The sequence below is a fragment of the Phalacrocorax aristotelis genome, chromosome Z, assembly GCF_949628215.1.
Source record: "Phalacrocorax aristotelis chromosome Z, bGulAri2.1, whole genome shotgun sequence".
Lineage (NCBI taxonomy): Eukaryota > Metazoa > Chordata > Aves > Suliformes > Phalacrocoracidae > Phalacrocorax > Phalacrocorax aristotelis.
The window spans coordinates 6,360,741-6,382,753 of record NC_134311.1 but is presented as its reverse complement, the minus strand read 5'-3'; the positions used below and the strand labels follow the sequence as shown (position 1 = coordinate 6,382,753).

The 22,013-nt window shown below is 45.8% G+C and overlaps 1 protein-coding gene across 3 annotated transcripts in view; it reads right to left on the bottom strand.

The window, feature by feature from the left end:
- The window catches only part of EDIL3 (EGF like repeats and discoidin domains 3), a 259,250-nt gene extending 240,632 nt beyond the window's left edge, over nucleotides 1-18,618 (bottom strand). For all 3 annotated transcript variants that reach the window (XM_075078570.1, XM_075078571.1, XM_075078572.1), the window contains exon 1: nucleotides 18,277-18,618. In XM_075078570.1, the coding sequence (XP_074934671.1) occupies nucleotides 18,277-18,343 (67 nt within the window). In that variant the 5' untranslated portion in view covers nucleotides 18,344-18,618. The remainder of the gene's footprint in view (nucleotides 1-18,276) is intronic.
- Nucleotides 18,619-22,013: the final 3,395 nt, after the last annotated feature.

The following is a 22,013-nucleotide window of genomic DNA, read 5'->3' as shown; positions in this document are numbered from 1 at the left end:
CCCCTCAGCCTCCTCTTCTCCAGGCTAAACAACACCAGCTCCTTCAACCTCTCCTCATCAGACCTGCTCTCCAGACCCTTCGCCAGTTGTGTTGCCCTTCTCTGGACATGATCCAGAGGGAGGAACCCAAAACTAAACATAATATTTGAGATGTGACCTCACCAGTGCCGAGCACACGGGCCCCATCCCTGCCCGGCTCCTGCTGGCCACACTATTCCTGACAAAAGCCCGGGTGCTGTTGGCCTCCTTGGCCACCTGGGCACTGCTGGCTCATGCCCAGCCGGCTGTCAGCCAGCACCCCCAGGGCCTTCTCCGCCGGGCACTTCCCAGCCCCTCTGCCCCAGGCCTGCAGCGTTGCCTGGGGTTGGTGTGACCCAAGGGCAGGACCCGGCACTTGGCCTTGTTAAACCTCATACACTTGGCCTCGGCCCATCGATCCAGCCTGTCCCGGTCCCTCTGCAGAGCCTTCCACCCTCAAGCAGATCAACACTTCTGCCCAACTTGGTGTCATCTGCAAACTTAATGAAGGTGCACTGAATTCCTTCACCCAGATCATAGGTAAAGGTATTAAACAAGACTGGCCCCAGCACTGAGCCCTGGGGAACCCCGCTCATGACCAGACACCAACTGGATTTAGCTATGCTCTCCACAGCTCTGTGGGTTCGGCCATCCAGCCAGTTTTTTACCCAGCAAAGAGTACACCCGTCCAAGCCAGGAGCCACCAGCTTCTCTAGGAGGGTGCTGTGGGAGACAGTGGCAAAGGCTTTGCTAAAGCCCAGGCAGACACATCCACAGCCTTTCCCTCACCCACCAGGCGGGTCCCTGGTCATAGAAAGAGACCAGGTTGGTCAGGCAGGACCTGCCTTTCATGAAGCCATGCTGGCTGGGCCTGATCCCCTGGTTGTCCTGCATGTGCCTGGTGCACGCACTCAAGTTGTATCACTCCATAATCTCCCCCGGTACCCAGGTCAGGCTGAGAGGCCTGTAGTTCCCCAGATCCTCCTTCCGTCCCTTCTTGTAGATGGGCGTCACATCTGGAAGCCTCCAGTCATCCGGGACCTCCCCTGTTAACCAGGACTGCTGGTAAATGATGGAGAGTGGCTTGGCGAGCGTCTCCGCCAGCTCCCTCAGTGCTCTCGGGTAGATATCATCCAGCCCCATAGACTTGTGAGTGTCCAGGCAGCTCAGCAGGTCATAAACTGGATTTAGGGGGTGTTTATTCTTTTTCCATCCCTGCCTTCCAGCTCCAGGGGCTGAATACCCTTGGGATAACTGGTCTGACTACCTCATTAACTACTGCAGCCTTTTCCTCATCCTCAGTAGTAATGTTCCCCCCCACAACCAATAGAGGTTGGACATCCTTCTTGGTTCTCTTTTTATTTTTAAAGTATTTGTAAAAACATTTTTGTTATCCCTTACAACAGTGGCTAGACTGAGTTCTAGCTGGGCTTTCTAATTTTCTCTCTGCAAGACCTAATGAGGTCTCTCTACTCTTCTGGTTGTCTTTCCCGCCGGTTCGTCTTGCAGCACTTGGGGACAGCCTGCTCCTGTGCCTGCAACACTTCTGTCTTGAAGAAAGCCCAGCCTTCCTGGACCTCTTTGCCCTTCAGGACTGCCTCCCAAGGGACTCTCCCAACCAGTGCCCTGAGCAGGCCAAAGTCTGCCCTCTGGAACTCCATGGTAGTGGTTTTGCTGATTGCCCTCCTTACTTCGACAAGAATCGAGAACTCTCTCATTTCATAGTCTCTAAACCCAAGACGGCCTGCGACCACCACATGTCTCACCAGTCCTTCTCTGTAAACAGCAGGTCAAGTGAGGCACCTCCCCTGGGACGCTCACTCACCAGCTGTGTCAGGAAGTTCTCTACCACACACTCCAGGAACCTCCTAAACTGTTTCCTCTCTGCTCTGTTGTATTTCCAGCAGATGTCTGCTAAATTGAAGTCCCCCATGAGAACAAGGGCTACCAATTGTGAGACTTCTGCCAGCCTCTTGCAGAATGCTTCATCTGCCTCTTCATCCTTGGTGGTTTATAACAGACACCCAGCAGGATATCTGCCTTGTTGGCCTTCCCCCTCTTCCTTACCCATAAGCACTTGACCTTATCATCACAATCGCTAAGCTCTATACAATCAAAGCTCTCCCTAACATACAGGGCCACCCCACCACCTCTCCTTCCTTGCCTACCCCTTCTGAAGAGCTTATAGCCACCCACTGCAGCACTCCAGTCATAAAAGTCATCCATCCATGTCTCTGTGATGGGACTGTCATAGCTATCCCACTGCATAACGGCTTCCAGCTTCTCCTGCTTGTTGCCCTCCTGTTGGCTTGTTCCCCCAGCGTGGCCTCTCTCAGCAGCAGCCCTGTCCTTGAGGGCATTCACTGGTCACTGCGGTTTGGTGTCAGCAGCACACTTGCTCAACAAGGACTCTGTCACTTCCTCCAGGCCTATGATAAAGATGATGAACAGGAGAGGTCCCAGACAAACCCCAATGTTGCTTGACTTGTTACCAAGCTCCAGGCTGATATGACCATCTACCACAGACCTCTGAGTCCCATCATGCAACCAGTTTTTTATCTGTCTTGCTGTCCATCCATCAAAGCCACCATGGTCCAACTTGGATGTGAGAACAGAGACAGTGTCAAGAACTTTTCTCTAGCCCGGGTACATGATAGCCACCACTCTCTCCCCATCCACACACCAGTCATTTTTTCCCAGAAGGCCATCAGGTGGGACAGGTGTGATTTACCCCCAATAAACCCATGGTGACAGCTCCCAATCACCTTTTCCTTCACATGCCCAAAAACAAACTCCATGATTTTCCCAGGGACCAAGGAAGGCTGTCCTACCTGGAGTTTCTTCTTTGGTCAACCTTTTGTCTTTTTGGGAGACAGATGCATCATTTGCCTTTTATCAGGCAAAATTTGCCTTGGCTTCTACAGGTATGTCAACCAGAAAAGGAAAGTTAGAGTACCTCCCAATGAACAAGAATGGTGGCCTAGTAACAACAGGCAAGAAGTCTGAGGTACTCAACAACCTTTTTGCCTCAGTCTTCACTGGTAACCCCTCTCCTCACCCCTCCCAAGTTGATTGACCACAGGATGGAGACCAGGGGGATCAGGCCCCTCTCACTGTAAGGAAAGATCAGGTTCATGACCACCTGAGGGACCTGGATATACACAAGTCTATGGGACCTAAGGATGTGCATCCCAGAATCCTGAAGGAATTGGTTGATGTAGCTGCCAAGCCACTCTCCATGATATTTGAAAAGTCATGGCAGTCAGGTGAAATCCCTGGGGACTGGAAGAAGGAAAACATTGTGGCCATCTTCAGAAAGGGTAGAAAGGAGGACCCAGGGAATTACTGGCCTGTCAGTCTCACCTCTGTGCCTGGCAAGATCATGGAACAGATCCCCCTAGAAGCTATTCTAAGGCACATGGACAACAGCGAGGTCATTCGAGGCAGCCAGTGTGGCTTCACCAAGGGCAAGTACTGCCTGACCAACCCAGTGGCCTTCTATGATGGAGTGACTACATCAGTGGACAAGGGAAGAGCTATGGATGTCATCTATCTGGACTGCTGTAAGGCCTCTGACAGAGTCCCCCACAGCATCCTTCTCTGTAAACTGGGGAGATACGGATTTAATGGTGAACTGTTCAGTGGACAGGAACTGGCTGGATGGTCACATGCAGAAGATAGTGGTCAATGGCTCGATGTCCAGACGGAGACCAGTGATGAGTGGCGACCCTCAAGGGTCCCTACTGGGACCACCACTGTTTAATATCTTCATCAGTGACATAGACAGTGGGATCGAGTGCACCCTCAGCAAGTTTGCAGATGACACCAAGCTGAGCAGTGAAGCTGACACACTATATGGGCAGGATGTCATCTAGAGAGACCTGGACAAGCTGGTGAGGTGGGCCTGTGAGAACATTGTGAGGTTCAACAAAGCCAAGTGCAAGGTCCTGCACCTGGGTTGGGGCAACGTCCGGTATCAATACAGGCTGGGGATGAAGGGATGGAGAGCAGCCCTGTAGAGAAGGACCTGGGGGTACTGGTGGACAAAAAGCTGGACATGAGCCAACAATGTGTGCTCACAGCCCAGAAAGCCAACCATATCCTGGGCTGCATCAAAAGCAGCATGGGCAGCAGGGCGAGGGAGGGGATTTCTACCTCTCTGTTCTGCTCTGGTGAGACCCCACCTGGAGTACTGTGTCCAGCTCTGGGTTCCTCAGCACAGGAAGGACATGGACCTGTTGGAGCAGGTCCAGAGGAGGGCACAAAAATTATATGAAGGCTGGAGCACCTCTTCTACAAAGGCAGGGTGAGAGAGTTGGGGTTGTTCAGCCTGGAGAGGAGAAGGCTGCGGGGAGACCTTATTGCAGCCTTCCGGTACTTAAAGGGGGACTACAGGAAGGATGGGGACAATCATCTTGTTAGCAAGGCCTGTTGTGACAGGACAAGGGGAGATGGTTTTAAACTAAAGGAGGGGAGATTTAGACTGGATAGAAGGAAAACAATTTTTACAGTGTGGGTGGTGAAGTGCTGGAACAGGTTGCCCAGCAAGGTTGTGGAGGCCCCATCCCTAGAGACATTCCAGATCAGGTTGGACGGGGCTCTGAGCAACTTGATCCAGCTGAAGATGTCCCTGCTCACTGCAGGGGGGTTGGACTAAATGACCTGGAAAGGTCCCTTCTAGCCCAAACCATTCTATGATTCTGTTATTCTTAGGTCAGAGGACCTCCCAGCTATCCATGACCTTCCGCAGGTTATAGAAGTCTTGCCCTGCAAAGACACTGGCCAGCCATCAGGTGCAGTCTGCCTCATCCTGTTGGCCCATGGATGAGGTTGTCTCCAGTCATCCCAGTCTGATGCTCATCCAGTGCTGGTTATTTCTCCTTGACCTGTCTCTTCAAGCAGAAAGGCCTGGTAGGACTGGCTTTGGAGGACTGCGGCAAAGGCAGTAGTTAGTTCCTCTGCCTTCTGTGCCTGCTGTCACACCAAATCACCCACCCCACTCAGCAAGAGCCCCACATTTTCATTGCCAGACCTCCACAGCAGTAACACTGGCCGTAGGCTCTTTAAAGCACCCCAAACCTAAGCACCCAAGGCAAGATGTAAAGTCAGCAGACAGGTGCCTATGCTCCATCTAGGGGAGTCTCCATTAGCTATCACTCTCCTTTGTTTTCTCTTTGCTTGGTCGCTTGGTCAGTACCTGTAACTGCAGAACCCGAGGTGGAAAGAGGGCTGATATATGATGCCAGAAGTAACAAGCTTCCAGCTTCCCCCATCATGGAAGTTTCCATCCACAGCTCGTTTGGAGTGATCCTCTAGATTTCCCTTGAGCAGTTGGCTTTGTGGGGTCTTTGCAAGACCCTATCAATCTCTTACCTGTCTTCTCTGATGGCACACAGCACACTCCAGCAGGCAAGGCCATCATCATCCCACCCTGGGCATATCCACAGCCGGAGGCTGGAGCAGCAGCATGCTCCCTCAGTACCTTTCATCTGGGTCAAGGTTTCTGATCTGCCAGTGTGACTGGTCTAGCCCATGTAAAGGCAGTCTCCTTTGGCACATACTTATACATGAACCATGTTCTCCCAAGAGTAAATGGCCACCTATAACACCTAATTTTGAAAGACAGTGGTGTTCATTTCAGGCACACATAGTGTTACTCAACCAGCTTACTGCAAAAGGATGATTTCACCACTTAGTATTAAAAGAGTTGATAGGTATTTTATATAATTGCTGGCAAGCAACCCAAATTAAAGGCCCCAGATCAAATCATAAAGGGACTGGCAGTCGTTAAGGCACAAACACACCTAATGCAGTGCTGGCAGTTTTAGCCTGAGAGACAGGAGTCCAAATCTGAAAATCTGTTGTTATATTACAAAAACCCAAAATATCAGGGAGATTTTAGTCCATTCTCTAATGAGCTCTATTGCAGCTCTTTCCTGAAGGTTCTGTGAAACAATAAAATCCCCAACTATGTTTATAATAATAAAAAAACTGCACAGCTGATTTGAAGATTTAATTACTCGGTTTGGACATGAAGTGACAGCTTGCAATATAGATAATAGTTTTGGCAAAGCTGCATACATTAATCTAGAGGAAGCTCTGGTGTAAATTTATTCTGCTATATTCACAAGAGGTGTCTTTGCATTACTGAAAGCAAGAGAAGCCACAAAAATCCACATTCCTGAAGGAGTTAAATGTGAAGAGCAACCTACTTTCAACATCAGATTTGGATTAGTATCTACCAGGGCCCTTGGTCTTTGAACCATCAACTGAAAAACCAAAAATACAGGAGTTCAAGTCAATTCAACATCAAGAATGTAAAAAAGAAAAGGAAAAGGAATGGGTCCAGAGAAAGGAAGCAATGGGTTAAGGTACAATATAAATCCTAAACATGAAAAATACTTTCAAATAACACTGTGTTTGACACAGTGAAGCCTTTTGTCTGCATTTGCTGCCCTGAGTGTACTGCGGTTGCAGCTGACTCTAGTCCTTGGCCATAATGATTTGTAACACTGCTAATTTTCAGAACTGTTAGAAAGCTTTCAATTTACCAGGAAAGTTCCAGGAAAAAACTCCATGTAAAACCTTTATGCAAAGGAAGAAAGTAGGATGCCATAAAAACTTCAAACTTCAAGAAACAAAAATCCAGGTAAACAGAAGAGAATTATACCTCCTCCCACAAAAAAAAAAAAAAAAAAAAGCCAAAAAAAGCCCAAAAAAACACCAACAAAAAAAAACCACCCACCCCAAACCAACCTTTTCTTTACTATTTTAGACAACAGTACAGGTAGTCTAAAAATTCAAGGCAATTAGTGATAAACAAACTAAGTCACTACATTGATAGCAAGGATACATATAGTAATTTCTAATTCAGGGAAACGCTCCCAGAAAAATTTTTGAAAGCCTGAGATAGGTGTACTGAATGCAGAAGCCTGTTTTGTCTACAAACATCACCACCATTCTTCACTTTTTGATGAATACAGCAGAACATAAATGCTATATAAAGATCTGTCCTGTGTTAGTACTTAATGTTAGAAAAAGCCAAAACCCACCACAAAAATTGCCTGGTAGTACAGTAATGCTTAATTGTCCCCAGCTAAAACATCCTTCGTACAATTCATGCCACTGCCATTTATAACCAGACTACCCATGAGCTCTGACAGGATCATGTGGTGACACATCTATGCTGCTCCAGGAACACTGGCAATATACTACAAGCTCCATACAGACAATTTCTTTCAAGTCCTCATTTCCACCAGGAAAATAAGGGATCTGCTATGCCTAAAAGAGGGTCAGGACTAAATATTCTCCCTTTCTACCCAGACAGCAATAGGAAGTACATGGCATAGGACTGACCGTACTCCTTGATCAGTCACTGGCAGGGTGATGTCCAGCTGTGGCCTTCAGGCTGCTCCCCAAAGCCCAAACTCTGGGCAAAGCCTATGTGGCCAAATAGCAGGGGTGATACAGAGTTATTCCACTGCTCAGGGAGAGTATGATCCAAAAGATGTTAGTATTTTATTTTTAAACTACATCAACTTAGAAGAAGCACCTTCTATAAAGCCAATTTCAGCAGATATACACTACAGCTTGTAATCTACTAGAACAGTAATTTTGTCTTTTATGCTTTTATGTTCTCTTTCAAAGAACAGATGTAATATGTCTAAAATCTTTGGTAATTTTACTGCTGTATCTTAACAGGAAAATGGAACAGAACAAAACTATACCCTTTCTGAAGCTGCTTTTTCTACAGAAAATCTGTCCTGAGATCCTATATTAAAGGCTTTTAAAAATTATTCCAGCTGTTACAAAATACATATAACATGCTGTAAACAGAATGGGCATTTGCAATTTGAATTTTAAAAGCTTCTAACACCCCATTTTGAAAATGGAAAAGAAATTAGAATCTCTTGCACACAGTAATAAAGTGAGAACACTGAACAACATTAACTGAGAGTTTTCCTGAAACAGCAATTCCAGATGATTACCTGTTTGTGAGATCCCTGCAACTCTTTGGGTAAATATTACCAGCATGCTAACACACACAATGAAATGTATATGCCAGCAGCTGCAATGCTTGCAGTGCAGGAGCTGCAGTACGGAAGACCTAACATTACAGCTTTTAGCAGACCTAAGTCATCAAATCTCATTATTTCTCTTAAAGGTAGAAGCCTTTCTATGTGATGTATTGACCTTTGTTTCTAGACTTCAGGGATGCTCTTTGTATCATTTGAAAGGTACACACACTTCGAGAAGAAAGGGGGGGGGGGGGTCTTGATGTGAGACAAGAGACACAAGATTGCTATGAAAAATGCTAGTACAAGACATTGTGATTACCTGCCAGACCAGAACATTTATAGGGTGAAAGAGTAGCTTCCTGTATCTCCAAAAACATAAAAGAAGACTTCTTGTATTTGTTACAATTCTTCAGCTCTGAATACAGTGATGCTATAGAGGAAAAGCCCAGTTCAGAAAACTGATTATGATTAAAGTGGACTAATCTTTATTCCAGTGAAGTTAGGCTACAGTTTTAGCATATTCCTTCTTCCCTCCTCCACCTTAAAAGGAAATTTTTAGTTGGGACTTAAAATTCTGTTCAGATTTTTCTACAAGTATAATGCCACAACCACAATTCATTACAGGAAAGGAAATCAATTTACCTGTTTGTAATTAATTATTGCTTTGTATAGGAAATTAAAAAAAAAAAACAAACCCACAAAACAAAACTTGTCTATCAAAAGAACAATCACCCAGCAGACTAATTAGTCAAAATTAGTCAATCACTGGTCTCAGACCCTAGGAAGAGACACAGTCCCCATAGGGCTGGTGTGTGAAGCTGGGCTAAGGGGACACTGCCGCTTGGGAAGATCACAACACTTCTTGATCAGGTTCTCTACCTGCTGAAAGATGTGGCTTTGTACAGCTGAATCCAGCTGCCAGATTCTGCACACACACATGCACAGGAAAGCCTTGTGAAACAAATAACCGAAATATTTTATATTAACATTTTGAAGAGTTTTCTCTTTTTCCTCCTCAGGTAATTAAACCACGAAGTGATTTTACTCGTCCTTTTTGGCTGCTTCTTTCTTCCTGCTTAGCCTTCAGTTGGTCTGAATGCAGGAGCCAGATCCACATCTACTCACGAGTAGTTTTAAAGCCGTTTACTTGCTTAGAAATAAGCCAGGGCAGAATTTCGAAGGCAGGCAGCTCCTCCCGGTCTAGTGAGAGCACGCGCAGAGCTCCTGAGTCTCACCTGCTTTGCATGGCCAAGAGGAGATCTTTATCCGTAAGATAAATATTTGGCAGAAAATAATTGTAATCTGTCCTCATCAAGATAACCTACCAGGACAGTTTAGTCCATCAACACTTGATCGGCCCCAGGATGGTGAGGCAGCATGCAGATGCTCAGGTCATGGAGGTGGCAGAAGAAATGTGGAATTTGCTCCTCTGCCTACAGCCATGCCAAGGCAATGCAGACAGGAACGCAATGCATGCTCACAGGTCTGGTATCTGTACGTGGTTTCCACAGCAGGTGATATGCACAAGGCAGGGAGAAGTGTGGCTTTCTGTGCCTTAGGGTAGGGCAGGGGAGCGCATGAGCTTGTCTCCCTGCTCAAAACAGTTTACATTCACCCGTTTGGCACTGACAGACGTGGGGCATGCATATTGTGACAGCCAGCAAGCACCTGGAGGGGTAGGTCCAGAAACATATTTCTTGGCAAAAAAATGCATAAGCTGTCACCAAGAAAACTATCTGTAACTTCCCCCTGAAGAAGCAAGGTGAGGACATGTCTGGTGTCCAACAGCCCTGTGCCCCTCACTCCTCCCTCCCTCTTCCCATGGCCCTTCCTTGCACCAGTGCTGGGGCTTGCCTGGTCCTGCCTTAAGTCATCCCAACAAGCTAAACTATAAGAAAACTAGCATGGCATATAATTAAGTTTTTTATTGCTCTCCATGGGTCCTTCACCAGTGCCAAAACTAAAGGAAAGTCAGTGGCAAAGGGCAATTAGATGGGCTTGACCATACTATCAAATCTCACAAAGCAAAGCTGCTTGTATCAGCTGATGTTTAGCAGTAACAAACTGGAGACTTAGGAAGTTTCCTACAGTCTAGACCTTTGTTTTACCCCTGCAGTTGCCGAGAGGTCCTGAGCCACAGGTCAGAGCTGCATCTTTTACTACTCTACTTTTAATCAGCATTTTAAATGTATATTAGCACATAATTATTCAACTATACTGAAAGATACTGAGGCCTACTAGAGTAATAACTGCTCTTGCCATGTGAAACAATATAGATGTAGTCTTAATATTAAGCCTATATTTAGTCAACCACACTTTACTCCAGCTGATTGCAGGGTTCTTGCTCAGAATATTGCTTTGATTTTTTTCCTCCACAGATTTCATGAAAGAAGAGATACACCTTTGAGACTACATTCCCAGGTATGGCTGACATTGCTTCATTTACCTTTTTCTGTTGATCTCTGGTTGTCCACTATGACTTTAGCAACAAGCTGAACCACAAGACCCACATTTGAAGAGTTTAACTAAAACCACCATAGAAAGGAATCAGAGTGTAAAAGTACATATAAGTGTGCAAGAGAACAAAAAAGCAGCATTTCTTAGACAAGTTTCTAAAAGGACACATGCCCCTGTACAAGGACACCAGGTTAAAGAGAAGCCTGGTGAAGAAAGTCAAGAAGTTACAATAGAATGGGCTTGATCACACCCAGGAAAATGAAAGCCATTATTAAAGACGCTGATCTTTATCCTGAAGGACTACGTATAAATGATGCATCATTTTGTATGAGGTCAGAAGCTAAGCCATTAAAAAGACATCAAAGAAATTAGACAAAAGCATAGGTAAAGAAATACATATAGGACATACCATAGAAAAGAACTACTAGGTCATTTTAGCTACTTCCTATGAAAACAGCACATAATTTCCCCATCCACAGTGTACACTATTCACCGTATTAATCTAATCTTCCCTTAAAAATGTTCAAATAAATGGATGTTCAGTGTTTTTAAAATAGTTCTGGAATAGTATCTGAAAGCAATCAGCTCCTAGGTCTTCGTTTTTAACCTAGAAAAGCCCTTGTAAGGCAATCCTCACACAAGTAAGGAATCTGACAAGTTACATAGCAAATAATATTTTCTCCATCTCTATTGCAAAAGCCAAAGCTACAAAGGGTGTGAGTGGTTTAAAAAAAAAAAAAAGTCAGTCTCAGAACCCAGGCCACTGTCTGCAAATGTAATACTTAACTAGGAAAATAAAAAACTGGCAAACAGATTAAAGCAGTATGGCCTGTGGGACTGCAATAGAGAATAATCAGAGAGGAAGCCTGGATTAAAGGGGCTGGTTGTGTGCAATGATATCCAGCAGTGATAGCAGCTATTGAACATGAGGGAGGGACAGACTGAAAGATGTAAATGTTAAAAATAAAATAAATGAAATGTCTTTTATTTTCTATTTTCACACTCACACATGGTGTATATAAGTCTTATCCAAAAATATTTCCTATATTGTCTGTTGTAGCTTCATTATTGTAAAAACCTAAGATGTGAGTAATCAGATGGCAGAAATTACTGTCATTTACACACTGCTGTCACAGCTCTCCATAATTATACAGGTTGACACAGCATCTTGACAATGATAGGAAAAAAGCGGGTTTTGTAGAAATTTTGTCAGCCTCCCTACATAGAAGCATGGCAAATAAAATTACTGCAGCTAAAAATTGGCAAAGCAATCATCTCTTTCAGGGTTTTGGGTTTTTTTGTCTCTGTCAAAAACTTACTATTGTGAGAATACTCAAAGACACACACGAAAAAAAAAGCCCTCTATGTCTAAACTGTAGCTTTATCCTACAGTAGGGCCACAACCTGGCTATGTACAAACACCTGGTGTTCTTTAAAACTGAAAACGATTTTAAGGAAAAAATTAGTTGCAAGGGGAGTGGGACAGGAAGAAGGAAAGTTATTTGCAAAATTCTCAGAAAGTCCTGTATTAAAATAAAAAAACCTTGAAACTTTCAGATTAAAATCCATAGACTGAACCACTCAATAGTCAACTTGAACCTGTGCTGTCCATGCCGCAGGTGGGCAAGCTAAACACCAGAGCAGGACAAGGAACACGGATTACTCATTGAACACTCATATGTACAGAATTCCAGTGTTCTGATAAAGTATTTTTGGTTGGCAAATTTCTCAATAGCTTTAGTCAAAAGTCACCGCTCGACGCAGACACTGCACATTGGACAGTTACACCTCCGGATCGGCCCCTGCTCTCCCACCCACCACCTGGGACGAGAGGCGACAGGGAGCACCCACACAGAGCCTCCCACCTCCTCCGGCGGAGGGCAACGGTGCCCTGGCTCCCTCCCTCTTCCCTGTGTGTAGCCTCCAAGGTCACACACGTCCCATCTTTCACTCACACCTTCAGTTTCCTGCTGGGATGCGCAAAGCTCCTACCCGGCAGATTTAGTGCCTGCTTATCCATCTGCTGCTCCTCCCTGCTGTTATCCGCATACTTGAGTTTACTGCTTTAAATATTAAGGTTAAAATTCTAACTTTAAATATAAAGGTTAAAAAACTAACTCCTCAAATTTTAAATTTGACGTTCTGCTGCCACGAGTGGTATACTTAAGATACTCCAGGGTTCTCCATTTGAAAGGCACAGATGAATGAATACCTTCTTCTCTATTTTCAAACAACTTCACCAGACTCTTAGTTATAAAAAGCCTTTGCTACAAGTGGCCCCTTATTAAAGTTGTGGGAGGTGGAGTGAGGACTACTATTGGCAGTTTCAAAAAATAGCCCTAGACATTCACTGCTTTTGTTAAATGTAACAAATTTTAATGTGAAAAACAGAGCTCTACAACCCCACCTTATAGAATGATGAAGTTTTACCTACGTTACCCATAATTTTATGTATCAGACTATATGTGTGGTACGTAAGTGAATGTAATTCCTCTGTATGCGATCTAAAGTGTGGATACACCCACAAAATAGTATGTATGCATAAAGCCACTCTATGGTATGTAAAATTAAGTTGTTTTCACGCATGTTTCATACGATAATGTATTCACTCACACACCACATACTGTAATTATTAGCTAGATTAGCTAGACACTTTATTAGATAATCATGGTCTGTTTCATTTCTCAGCTTTTGAAACTTAAAATAGAGGAACACCCCCACTGTGATGAAAGGTAACACAGCTTGCTGATTAAAGAGAAAAAAACCCACACAAACAAATGAACAGAAAAACCCTGTAAGTAAATTCCCACAACAGCAAGACTGAGATTTGATAAAATGCCAAGCCATGAAAAGACATGCACAAAATCCTGCACCTCCAAATTTCTGGGACACTTTAGCTGTTAGCTCAGCCCCTGCTTTCAGTAATATCCAGCATCCAGGTCTGCAGCTGCAGCTACTGTTTTCGAACAGGTCCACGCTCTGGCCCTGCAGTAGGAATGGCACAAAAGCTGCTACACACCATATTGTTAGGAAATCAGCCATACCATACTGTCGCTGCACAGTGAGCGGCTCTCCCTCCAAGATGAGATCGTGCATGATCTAAGTTTCTTATAAAGAAGGAAACCTAGAACCATTGTCGCCTATTCCTCAGGCTGATGTAACACACTGAAAGCAAGCTTTCTCCCTACTTCCTCCCTTCACTCCCTTGAAATGGAAAATGTATGTAGGTCCTCCAATATGAGCCAACATCTTCCAGGGTTTTTAAGCATGTAAATGTTAAGGTTCTTACAACTCTTATTTTTGTCGAAACCTTTTAATTCATCCTTTATTTTCTAGTGTATCATCCAGCCAAAAAAAAAATTAAACTCATATTTTCACCATGAACCTGTTTTGAAAGTTGAAACAAATTAATACTGTTCTGATGTTCAATCCACATTCTTTCAAGCTCAAGGCAGCTAGGCTTCAAGTATGCTACCAAGCCCAACATCACTTGTAATACAAAGCTGATCATCCTCTAAGTTTTCAGAAACTGAAAACTGTCCTGGCTCTGTCGATTACATAAGCTTAAAATGTGTAAAAACCTAAAAAAATGGAAAGCAGTAGCATGCTAACTCCTAGAAGACTCACCAAAAAATTGAGAATAACATTTATTTCTGACTCTTGCAGTTCCTTAAACACCGCTTCTCCAGATACCTTTACTTACACTGAAGGGATATCAGGCTGTGAGTTTGTTAATGCTGCTGTATGGACATGTGCTGTATAAACCACTAATTCAAGGCATAAAAAAGAACTTCTTAATAAAAGCAATTGTCTTTTGAAATAACTTCCAAAGTGGCTCATTTCCTTGATTTTGAACTGGATGGTAATCGGAAAAGTGTGGAGGAGTGAAGATAAGACAGTGCCCCTTTTCACTATGCTACCATTGATATACAACCTCGTATGAAGTATATCCTTTGAAAAAAGACATAAAGGACAAAGGATAAAGACACAAAGGGCAGAGAAAGAGGAAGTCGGACACTTTAAAAGCCCAACGAATACCACCAGGACTATTAATTCCAGTTATAACAATGCATGGCTTCACATTAAATTCTGTCCTAAGCTGACCAGACACATACAGGATGCAATAGTATATCTGCTATATGCTTTCTGGAGGCTATATGAGCAGTCATGGAAAATCAATTTGAATACAAATGTAATTTGTTAAAAGAACAGTGAAAATCATTATGCAGGGTCACACTGTCAGCAATTTGTACAGAAGCAGTTGCCATCCAAAGATGCAAAGGCATTTGGTAAAACAGAAGAATCTTGGTCTTTAGAAGTACCTGTGATCTTTTCCGTCTTTTAGTATGGTTACATGAGCACAAGGCTACAGTTTACCTCTCTTGTTTCTCAGCACTTTACTCCTTGCAGCTCATTCCAGCTGCAGAAAGAGGCTTTACAGAAACTTCTAAGCCTCAGAGAGACTGAAGGTTCCCACTGTAATGGAGAAAAAGCAACATCTTTGAAACAGTTCCTTGAAAGATCCAAAATATTTACCTCAGGCTCATAGGATGCAGCCACAAAATAAAGTAGTAGATTTGGTCTAGTTTTAGTGATGTCACTACCATTTTTAGGCAAACCATACATAAAAATTCAGCAACAAGCTAAGTGAAGAAAGCATGATACAGTTTAAGAATCAGTTCACAATAAAGACAACTTAAATGGCAAGTCTTCAGAAGATCCTGTTGCAAAGACATTTAACACATGGAATATACCAATTTGCTATGCACTTACAGTATCATTACCGTAACCGATCAGCCTACCCCATTCCATGAGGCAAATCTGGGGGCTAAAACAGCCACCAGTTTTAAATTATGGTTTACTTTCTTTTGATCCCAGTCTTCACTGACTGTTCTGAAAGGTATTGACTTATTTGTTCCTAAAAAAATACACGGTGGGACTCAGAAACCTGTATTACTATAGATGAAATACACTATATTTCTTCCACCTAAATAATATCTTGCAGTGTATGTAATCAGTCTTGTACCTGTCTGTCCACTACAAGGTAGAACATCAGATTGGCTCGTGTTCAAATTTGACCAAGGAACAGCAATAACAGCAAATGTGAAACATTACAGCTGTTTTAAAACACGTACAAAAGGACATTGCTTATTAAAAATGCACCTGCATCTTTCTGCAAACTAAGGCATAGAAGTCGCTGCACCCTTGAAGCCTAATTTCATCATATACATGCATATAAACACATCTCTGAAGATCAGACTCCTGTTACGGTGCATGAGATTGCAAATTTATCAGACTGGGCACAAAGAGGGAAAGTGCGGTCTTCCCTTGGGATGACTTTTTCATCATAATCATCATCATCCTTTCTCTCTCCCAGTCTTTCTCCCCCTTCTCTCTCCCTTTTGTTTTTTTAAAGAAGAAAGAAAAAAAATACTTGCTGGTATACTATGTCTATGTTCCAAACACAAAAAGAAGAGGTTTTTAAGATGTGATTAAAAAATAGGATTTTGGTCTCCATCATTACTTTTCAGAGGTCCAACAAAAAAACAGTTGGTATTTTTCTTTAACAGCAGACTTGAAACACAGGTCAGTAATGAACCATATGACTTAACTTTGATCTGCAGTAGGAATTTACCCCAAAAGAAGACAGGGAAGAACTGGCCACTGCATAGATGACACTACCATAGGTTGTCATTACACCATTATGCAAATGGACTCATCAGCAAGTAATGTTCAAACAACGCACAAGAAGTTTTGTACAGTTCAAAACCTGCTCTCTAAAGAGTTTCGGTTACTTACAGTGCTTACAGCCATCATAACTTTGGGAGGATCTATTAAAAGTAAACGTTATGACAGCGAGCAAAATTAAGCCAGTATATCAGACCTATCAAGCAGCGTTTTATTCTGTTTCAGCATAAAAAAAGGCCCTCTATAATTTTATTCTGTTTCAGTTCAAAAGCCACTGACAAACACTTAACTGAACAATTACAGCTCAAGCAATCACAGAGCAAATGGGTTTTTTCCTTCCTATGCCGCTTTTACTAGAAAATCTATGAAGTTCTCTCTGTTCCAAAGTTACCTAAAAGCATTGCCAGACCGTAGACTTAAATGAAAAAACATCTCAGATGTGAACTATGAGAAGTCCTACAGAAGCCCAGTGCAAAGTATTTATGACAAGTCCAGGCTGTGGCAGACACAGCATCTTAAAAGTCTTTGGGCATAAACTGCAGGTACAAGGACGTATTGCATAAGCTATCACATGCTCGCTGCAACTGTGTGAATGTTACTGGATTTTGAGAAGCCACCGTGCTGAATAATTTAAAATCTAATAAAATATTCAATTTTACTGATATATTGGTTTCATTTTAAAATAAAAAAATGTGAATAACGACAAGAACGGGTCTAAAAGTCAATGGAAATATTCCGTCACTCATTAGGATAACCGTTCTTCTGCTAAGCCTCGGGAAGATACAGCTAGGACGAGAAAAAGGTCTCCGACCCGGAGAGACCTCTCCAGCCCGGCTGTCGCAAGGGGGGACAGGGCGACCCCCTTTCTGTGCACGGGGGCACGTTTGGGGCTCGCAGGGGGCGAAAAGGCTCTGCGGGGGGCCACGGGGAAGCCCCCCGGGCGGGACGGGGGCTGCCCAGGGAGGATTTCGTGCTGCAGGGCGAGGGGGGTGGCGGCGGTGCGGGGGGAACCCACGGCGGTCCCCGGGGGTTGCTGAGCTCCTTCCCCGACGGCGCCGCGGCTGCCTCGGTCGGCGGGGAGCGACCGTCGGGGCGGCACCGGGAGCGGCGGGACGGGCGGCGGGTGAAGACCCACCGCCCCCGGAGACTTGCCGGGAGCCTTCCCCACGGGCAGCCCGGCCACCCCCGGCCCCCTCGCCTTCCCGGTAGCTGCTGCTGTGGAACCGGTCCTCCCCCACCACCGCCTCACGGCGGCCGGCTGGTGGCAAGAGGAGCTCTGACAACTTTTGTAATGCGAGGAGGGAGAACCCACCTAGCCTGCACTAAATAATTATTCTAAATAACAGTAAAGAGAACTCCGGGAGCTCTAAAGTTATTTTTCGGTGGTAGGGTTGGGGTTTGGTTTTGGGTTGTTGGGTTTTTGTGGTTTGGGTTTGTTTTGGTTGTTTGGTTTTTTTTTTGGGGGGGGGGGGGGGTGGGGTGTGCATGAAACACAGAGAAGGCGCCGTTGGTGTTTTAGATGGAGATGCCCTAGTTAGAGGGAGGCAGGAAAAGGGTCGACTGAGAAGAGCCGTTCACTGCTGCCGAGATGCTAAAGCCCCCGAACGTGTTCGCAAACTGTTCCGCGGTTTGCTGGATCTCCGGCTCAAGAGCTCACAGCCTTAAAATTAAAATGAAGACCGGTGACTGGGGAGGGGTGGGGGAGGACGAGAAAAGAGATGTAGACAGCTCTGCGGATATTATTAAATCTTCCCAGCCGCTCATCTGGATTATATTTAAGCTCTCACGGCATTTCTTCCCCCACCCCCACCCCTCCCCTAATTAAGCGTAGTTTCAAAACGGAGCATGTCTGAGGATGGATCTTTCGCCGGCTTGCATTCAAAATGTGGAGGTAAGTTGGGCTTTTTTCTTTTTTTTTTTTTTTTTTTTTTTTTAGTTAAGAAGAATAAGCTGCAAGCCCAGGCGGAGGCACCGGGCCGAGAGCCGCCCGCCGGTCGCGCCTCCCCGCTCCCCCGCGCACTTCGGCTCCGACTTTGCGGGAGCTCCGGCGCGCCCCGACCCCCACCCCCGGTGCCGGTGCCAGGTCCCCCCTCACCTCGGGCGAGGCGCGGCGCCGCCAGGCTCCCGCAGAGCACCAGCCAGGCCAGCACCGCACGGCTCATGGTCCGCTCCTCCCGCGGCCGCGCCGCTTCTGCCGAAGGAAGGAGGAGGCGGCGGGCGGCGGCGCCTCCGCCCGGCGAGGCGAGGCGAGATGGGGATGCGATGCGGTGCGGTGCGGTGCGATGAGAGTCCCTCCCGGCTCTGCTCCCGCTGCCGCCGCCCTAGCAGCGGCTCGGAGGCTGCCCCGCCGCCCGCCCGCTCTGCGCGCCCGCCAGGTGCCGCCGCGCCTCCAGCATGGCCCGGCCGGCCGCCTCGTCCCGCCGCCCGCCTCCTCCTCCTCCCTTTCTCCTCCTCCTCCTCCTCCTCCTCCTCCTCCTCCTCCTCCTCCTCCTCTTCCTCCTCCTCCTCCTGCGCGACCGCGGTCGCTCTGCCCACGCCGCGCTGCCGCTCTGCGCGCCCGGAGCGGCTCCTTCGGGGCGGGGGGCGGGGGGCGGGGGGCGGGGGGGGGGAGGTGCCGGCGGCGGGCGGTGCTGCCCGACACACCCCGGCACCTGCTCCGCCCCCCCCCGGCCGCTGCGGCGGGGGATGCGGGGGTCGGCGGAGGGTGCGATAGGGCGGGGGATGCGGAGGTCAGCGGCGGACGCGGGGGTCGGCGGGGGATGCGATGGGGCGGGGGTGGCGTGAGATGAAGCACGCCGCCGGGGCCTGGGGAAAGGAGGGTGAGGAGCTGGGCGCCGGCTTCTGCCCGAGCCTTTCCCCCAAAACCCGCTCCCTCTGTCCCCGGGTCCCCTTTGCGGGGAGAGCAGTTTCGGGAGGGGACTCGGCACTGCACATACCCCCTTCTTCCCCCTTGACAAATTGGCATGTCGTGGTGGTTGGCCCCGTGGGCAGCTCGCTCTTACGCGAGGGAACGGACACAGCCCGGGGCGCTTCAACGAGGGACTTTTACCCTCTGCAAACTTTTGTCTTGTAGGTGTCGTCCGAGCCCTGCACTTGGCTGTGCGCTGCTTCAGCTGCCGGCTTGAAATCCTTTCTGAACGCCCAGACAGGAAACTTCCATGAAATGTAAATATCCATTCTTCCACCTCCTTCGCCAGGTTACTGAAAGGAAATCAAAGCAAGAATGCAAGACGTGGTGATATCGCAGGAGTCCAAGGTGGAGGACGGGAAGGTCCCATGTCAGACCACTACTCAATTTTTTTTTTCCCTACCTGAGTATATACAGCTGCAGGGGTGAAATAAGTACTAATTGCCCAGTGGGAGTCAAAATGCTCTTCAGATATTTTATATCTGCAATTTGCATCCCCTCTACATGCCCTCATAGTAAAAAAGCCCGTATTAATATTATATTAAACGTTAATGCAATCGCTGAGTGAGAAGAATGCACTTAACAGCGTTAGGCTGTTGAGAAGCATTTCTGTAGATACGAACTGAATGCCCGGGCTGGTTGCATGACAACATGGAGAGACATCATGAAATTAAGAGTGCAAACGACCCATTAAATCGTCTAATCTGTTGGCTACTTTGGCTAGCATCTCCCAATAGCTTCCAGCATTTCATTTGACAAACCCTTTGTCTACCATTAAATGCCTGTAAGTGGCAAGGTGACAGCCCTTCCCTGAAGCTCTAGTTTTATGTCTCAGCTTGCAACTAATCGCATTTTTCTCTGACTTTGCAAGAATTTGGGTTTCAGCGCATCGTCAGGAGATAATTAAAAGGATCAGGCTTTTTTGCATTGGCTAGGCTTTGAAATTACCAGAAACAATGCACCTTGACAAAGAGCATTTTACACCCAGAAACCCAGAGCATTTTCTGCTTGCATACAGGACACCGGTGCAAAGACCAAGCACGCGTTTTGCCCATCGCAGAGGTGCAAACCTCTCTGGTGGCACTCAGCCACTGGTAGTGGAGCACTGCAAAATTAGCCTGCAAGTTAGGACAAATAAAGAAAAAATTCCCCTACTCTAATGAAACCCACTCTATCAGAGAAGATATGTTAGCACAAGCTTTAGTCCCGCATATCTCTCTGGACATGCAGTAGCTGGTCGCATTCACCAAAACTTTAACCATCTTCACTGTTAAGTGTGCTCGTGTAATTTGCCTGGCAGCACCCACATGAGCTACAGCCATGCCTTCATTCTGCTGCACAGACATACTCTGCGATTGCATCACTACTACTACAGCAACTTGGATTTTACACGTCACTTTCCATGCCAGAGATCTCCCTGAAGAACTACTGTCTGGAAAGAAAATACTTCTATTTCTCCTCGAGGGTTGCTTTACTATCTATACAGAGATAGTGGAAATTTAGGAAGCCTGAACAAAGCTTCTGATATTAATGCATCATTTCTCCACAACGGTGCTAATTTTACTGCTTATCTCTGTTTTACAACCAAGAATCCAGCTGTCATAATTACAAGGCAAGCTGCACTTTAGCTGCTGTGGCAGCCCAGCATGCCTGCACCCCCAAGTGGCAGGCTTGCCTTTTTTTTATTTTTCTTGAGGGAATAATCCTGTAACGCTGCCCCTTTATTTCCCCAATTAGGATAAATCTAAAGGGCCTAACCACATTTGGTACTGGGAAGCCTTTTTCCACTGAGAGCCTGTGACTAGCAGCTGATTAAAATGACATAGAAATAGCTTCTTCAAAGCCAGGCATTGTTTATTCAGCCAAAAGGGACAAAACAACAAAAGGCTTTTATGGCTGGTTCTTACCTAAAGTGCAATGCCTTTTTGTTTTCTGATTTTGAATAAGTTTTATTCAACAAGATCTATCTCCCCGCCTCAGAGTAATCAGACTGTTTCTGCATCTTTCTTGCTGTCCCTCTCTGCCGGGCTCCTTTTTAGCTGCTGCTTCCCTCTGCTCACTCCCCCGTGTTTTGGGAATGACCCTCACGGGGGGATGCTGCAGGAGCTCCCCTTCATCTGGCTCCTTCCTCCTAGCGCAATCGTTTTTCTTAGCCCAGAGCAAGGCAATACCCCGCTCCAGCTCGATGCTGTGAGAACGGCTCCAAGGTACAGACTGTTCCTTCCTCTGAACGCAAATGTAGTAATTATTTGCATCTAGATTTCCCTAATATGGATTTTCTGGTATGTGTAAGCCAAACCTATTGACTGTGCTAGCCTGAGTGTTACCAAAGACTCCCCCATGCTGTTGTGCTATGGGCCCGCAACTCTTCAGTGTTACGTCGCCAGTACTCTCATCTGGGTTGTTGCGGCTGCAGCATGTCACAGCACTCCCTGCCTACAGTGACTGATCCCTGACCTGACCTTCTTGGTGAAGCAGCTGACCTGGTGCCCTTCGTTGTCCTCTAAAGTTTGGAAATTGTGGATCTTTGCCATTTGTTGTATACACCTTCCTTGAAGCAACTGCCTTACTTGACGGTGGGAAAAACTGACTCTGTTGCCATTTATAAGTAAGTACAGGTGTGTAAACATCATTTTCATACAGGAAACTCCAGGACTAAAGGCATCTTGAAGTTTCTCCTTCCCTTATTTGCTTACATATCTGCAAATTCTTAATGACCTCCCAGTGGTGAAGGCACTTGGCTGAAATATGGATGAGATGGGACTGGATGGCACAAGCCATTGCAGAATAAGCTGACATTCTCACCTTTTATATGGATTTTAATATTTATATACTGTATATAAATATTATTTTTTTGTATTTTTATTTTGTTATTTATCTGTAATGCAAAATTCTTCATTCTGTCATATAAATTCATTATGTTT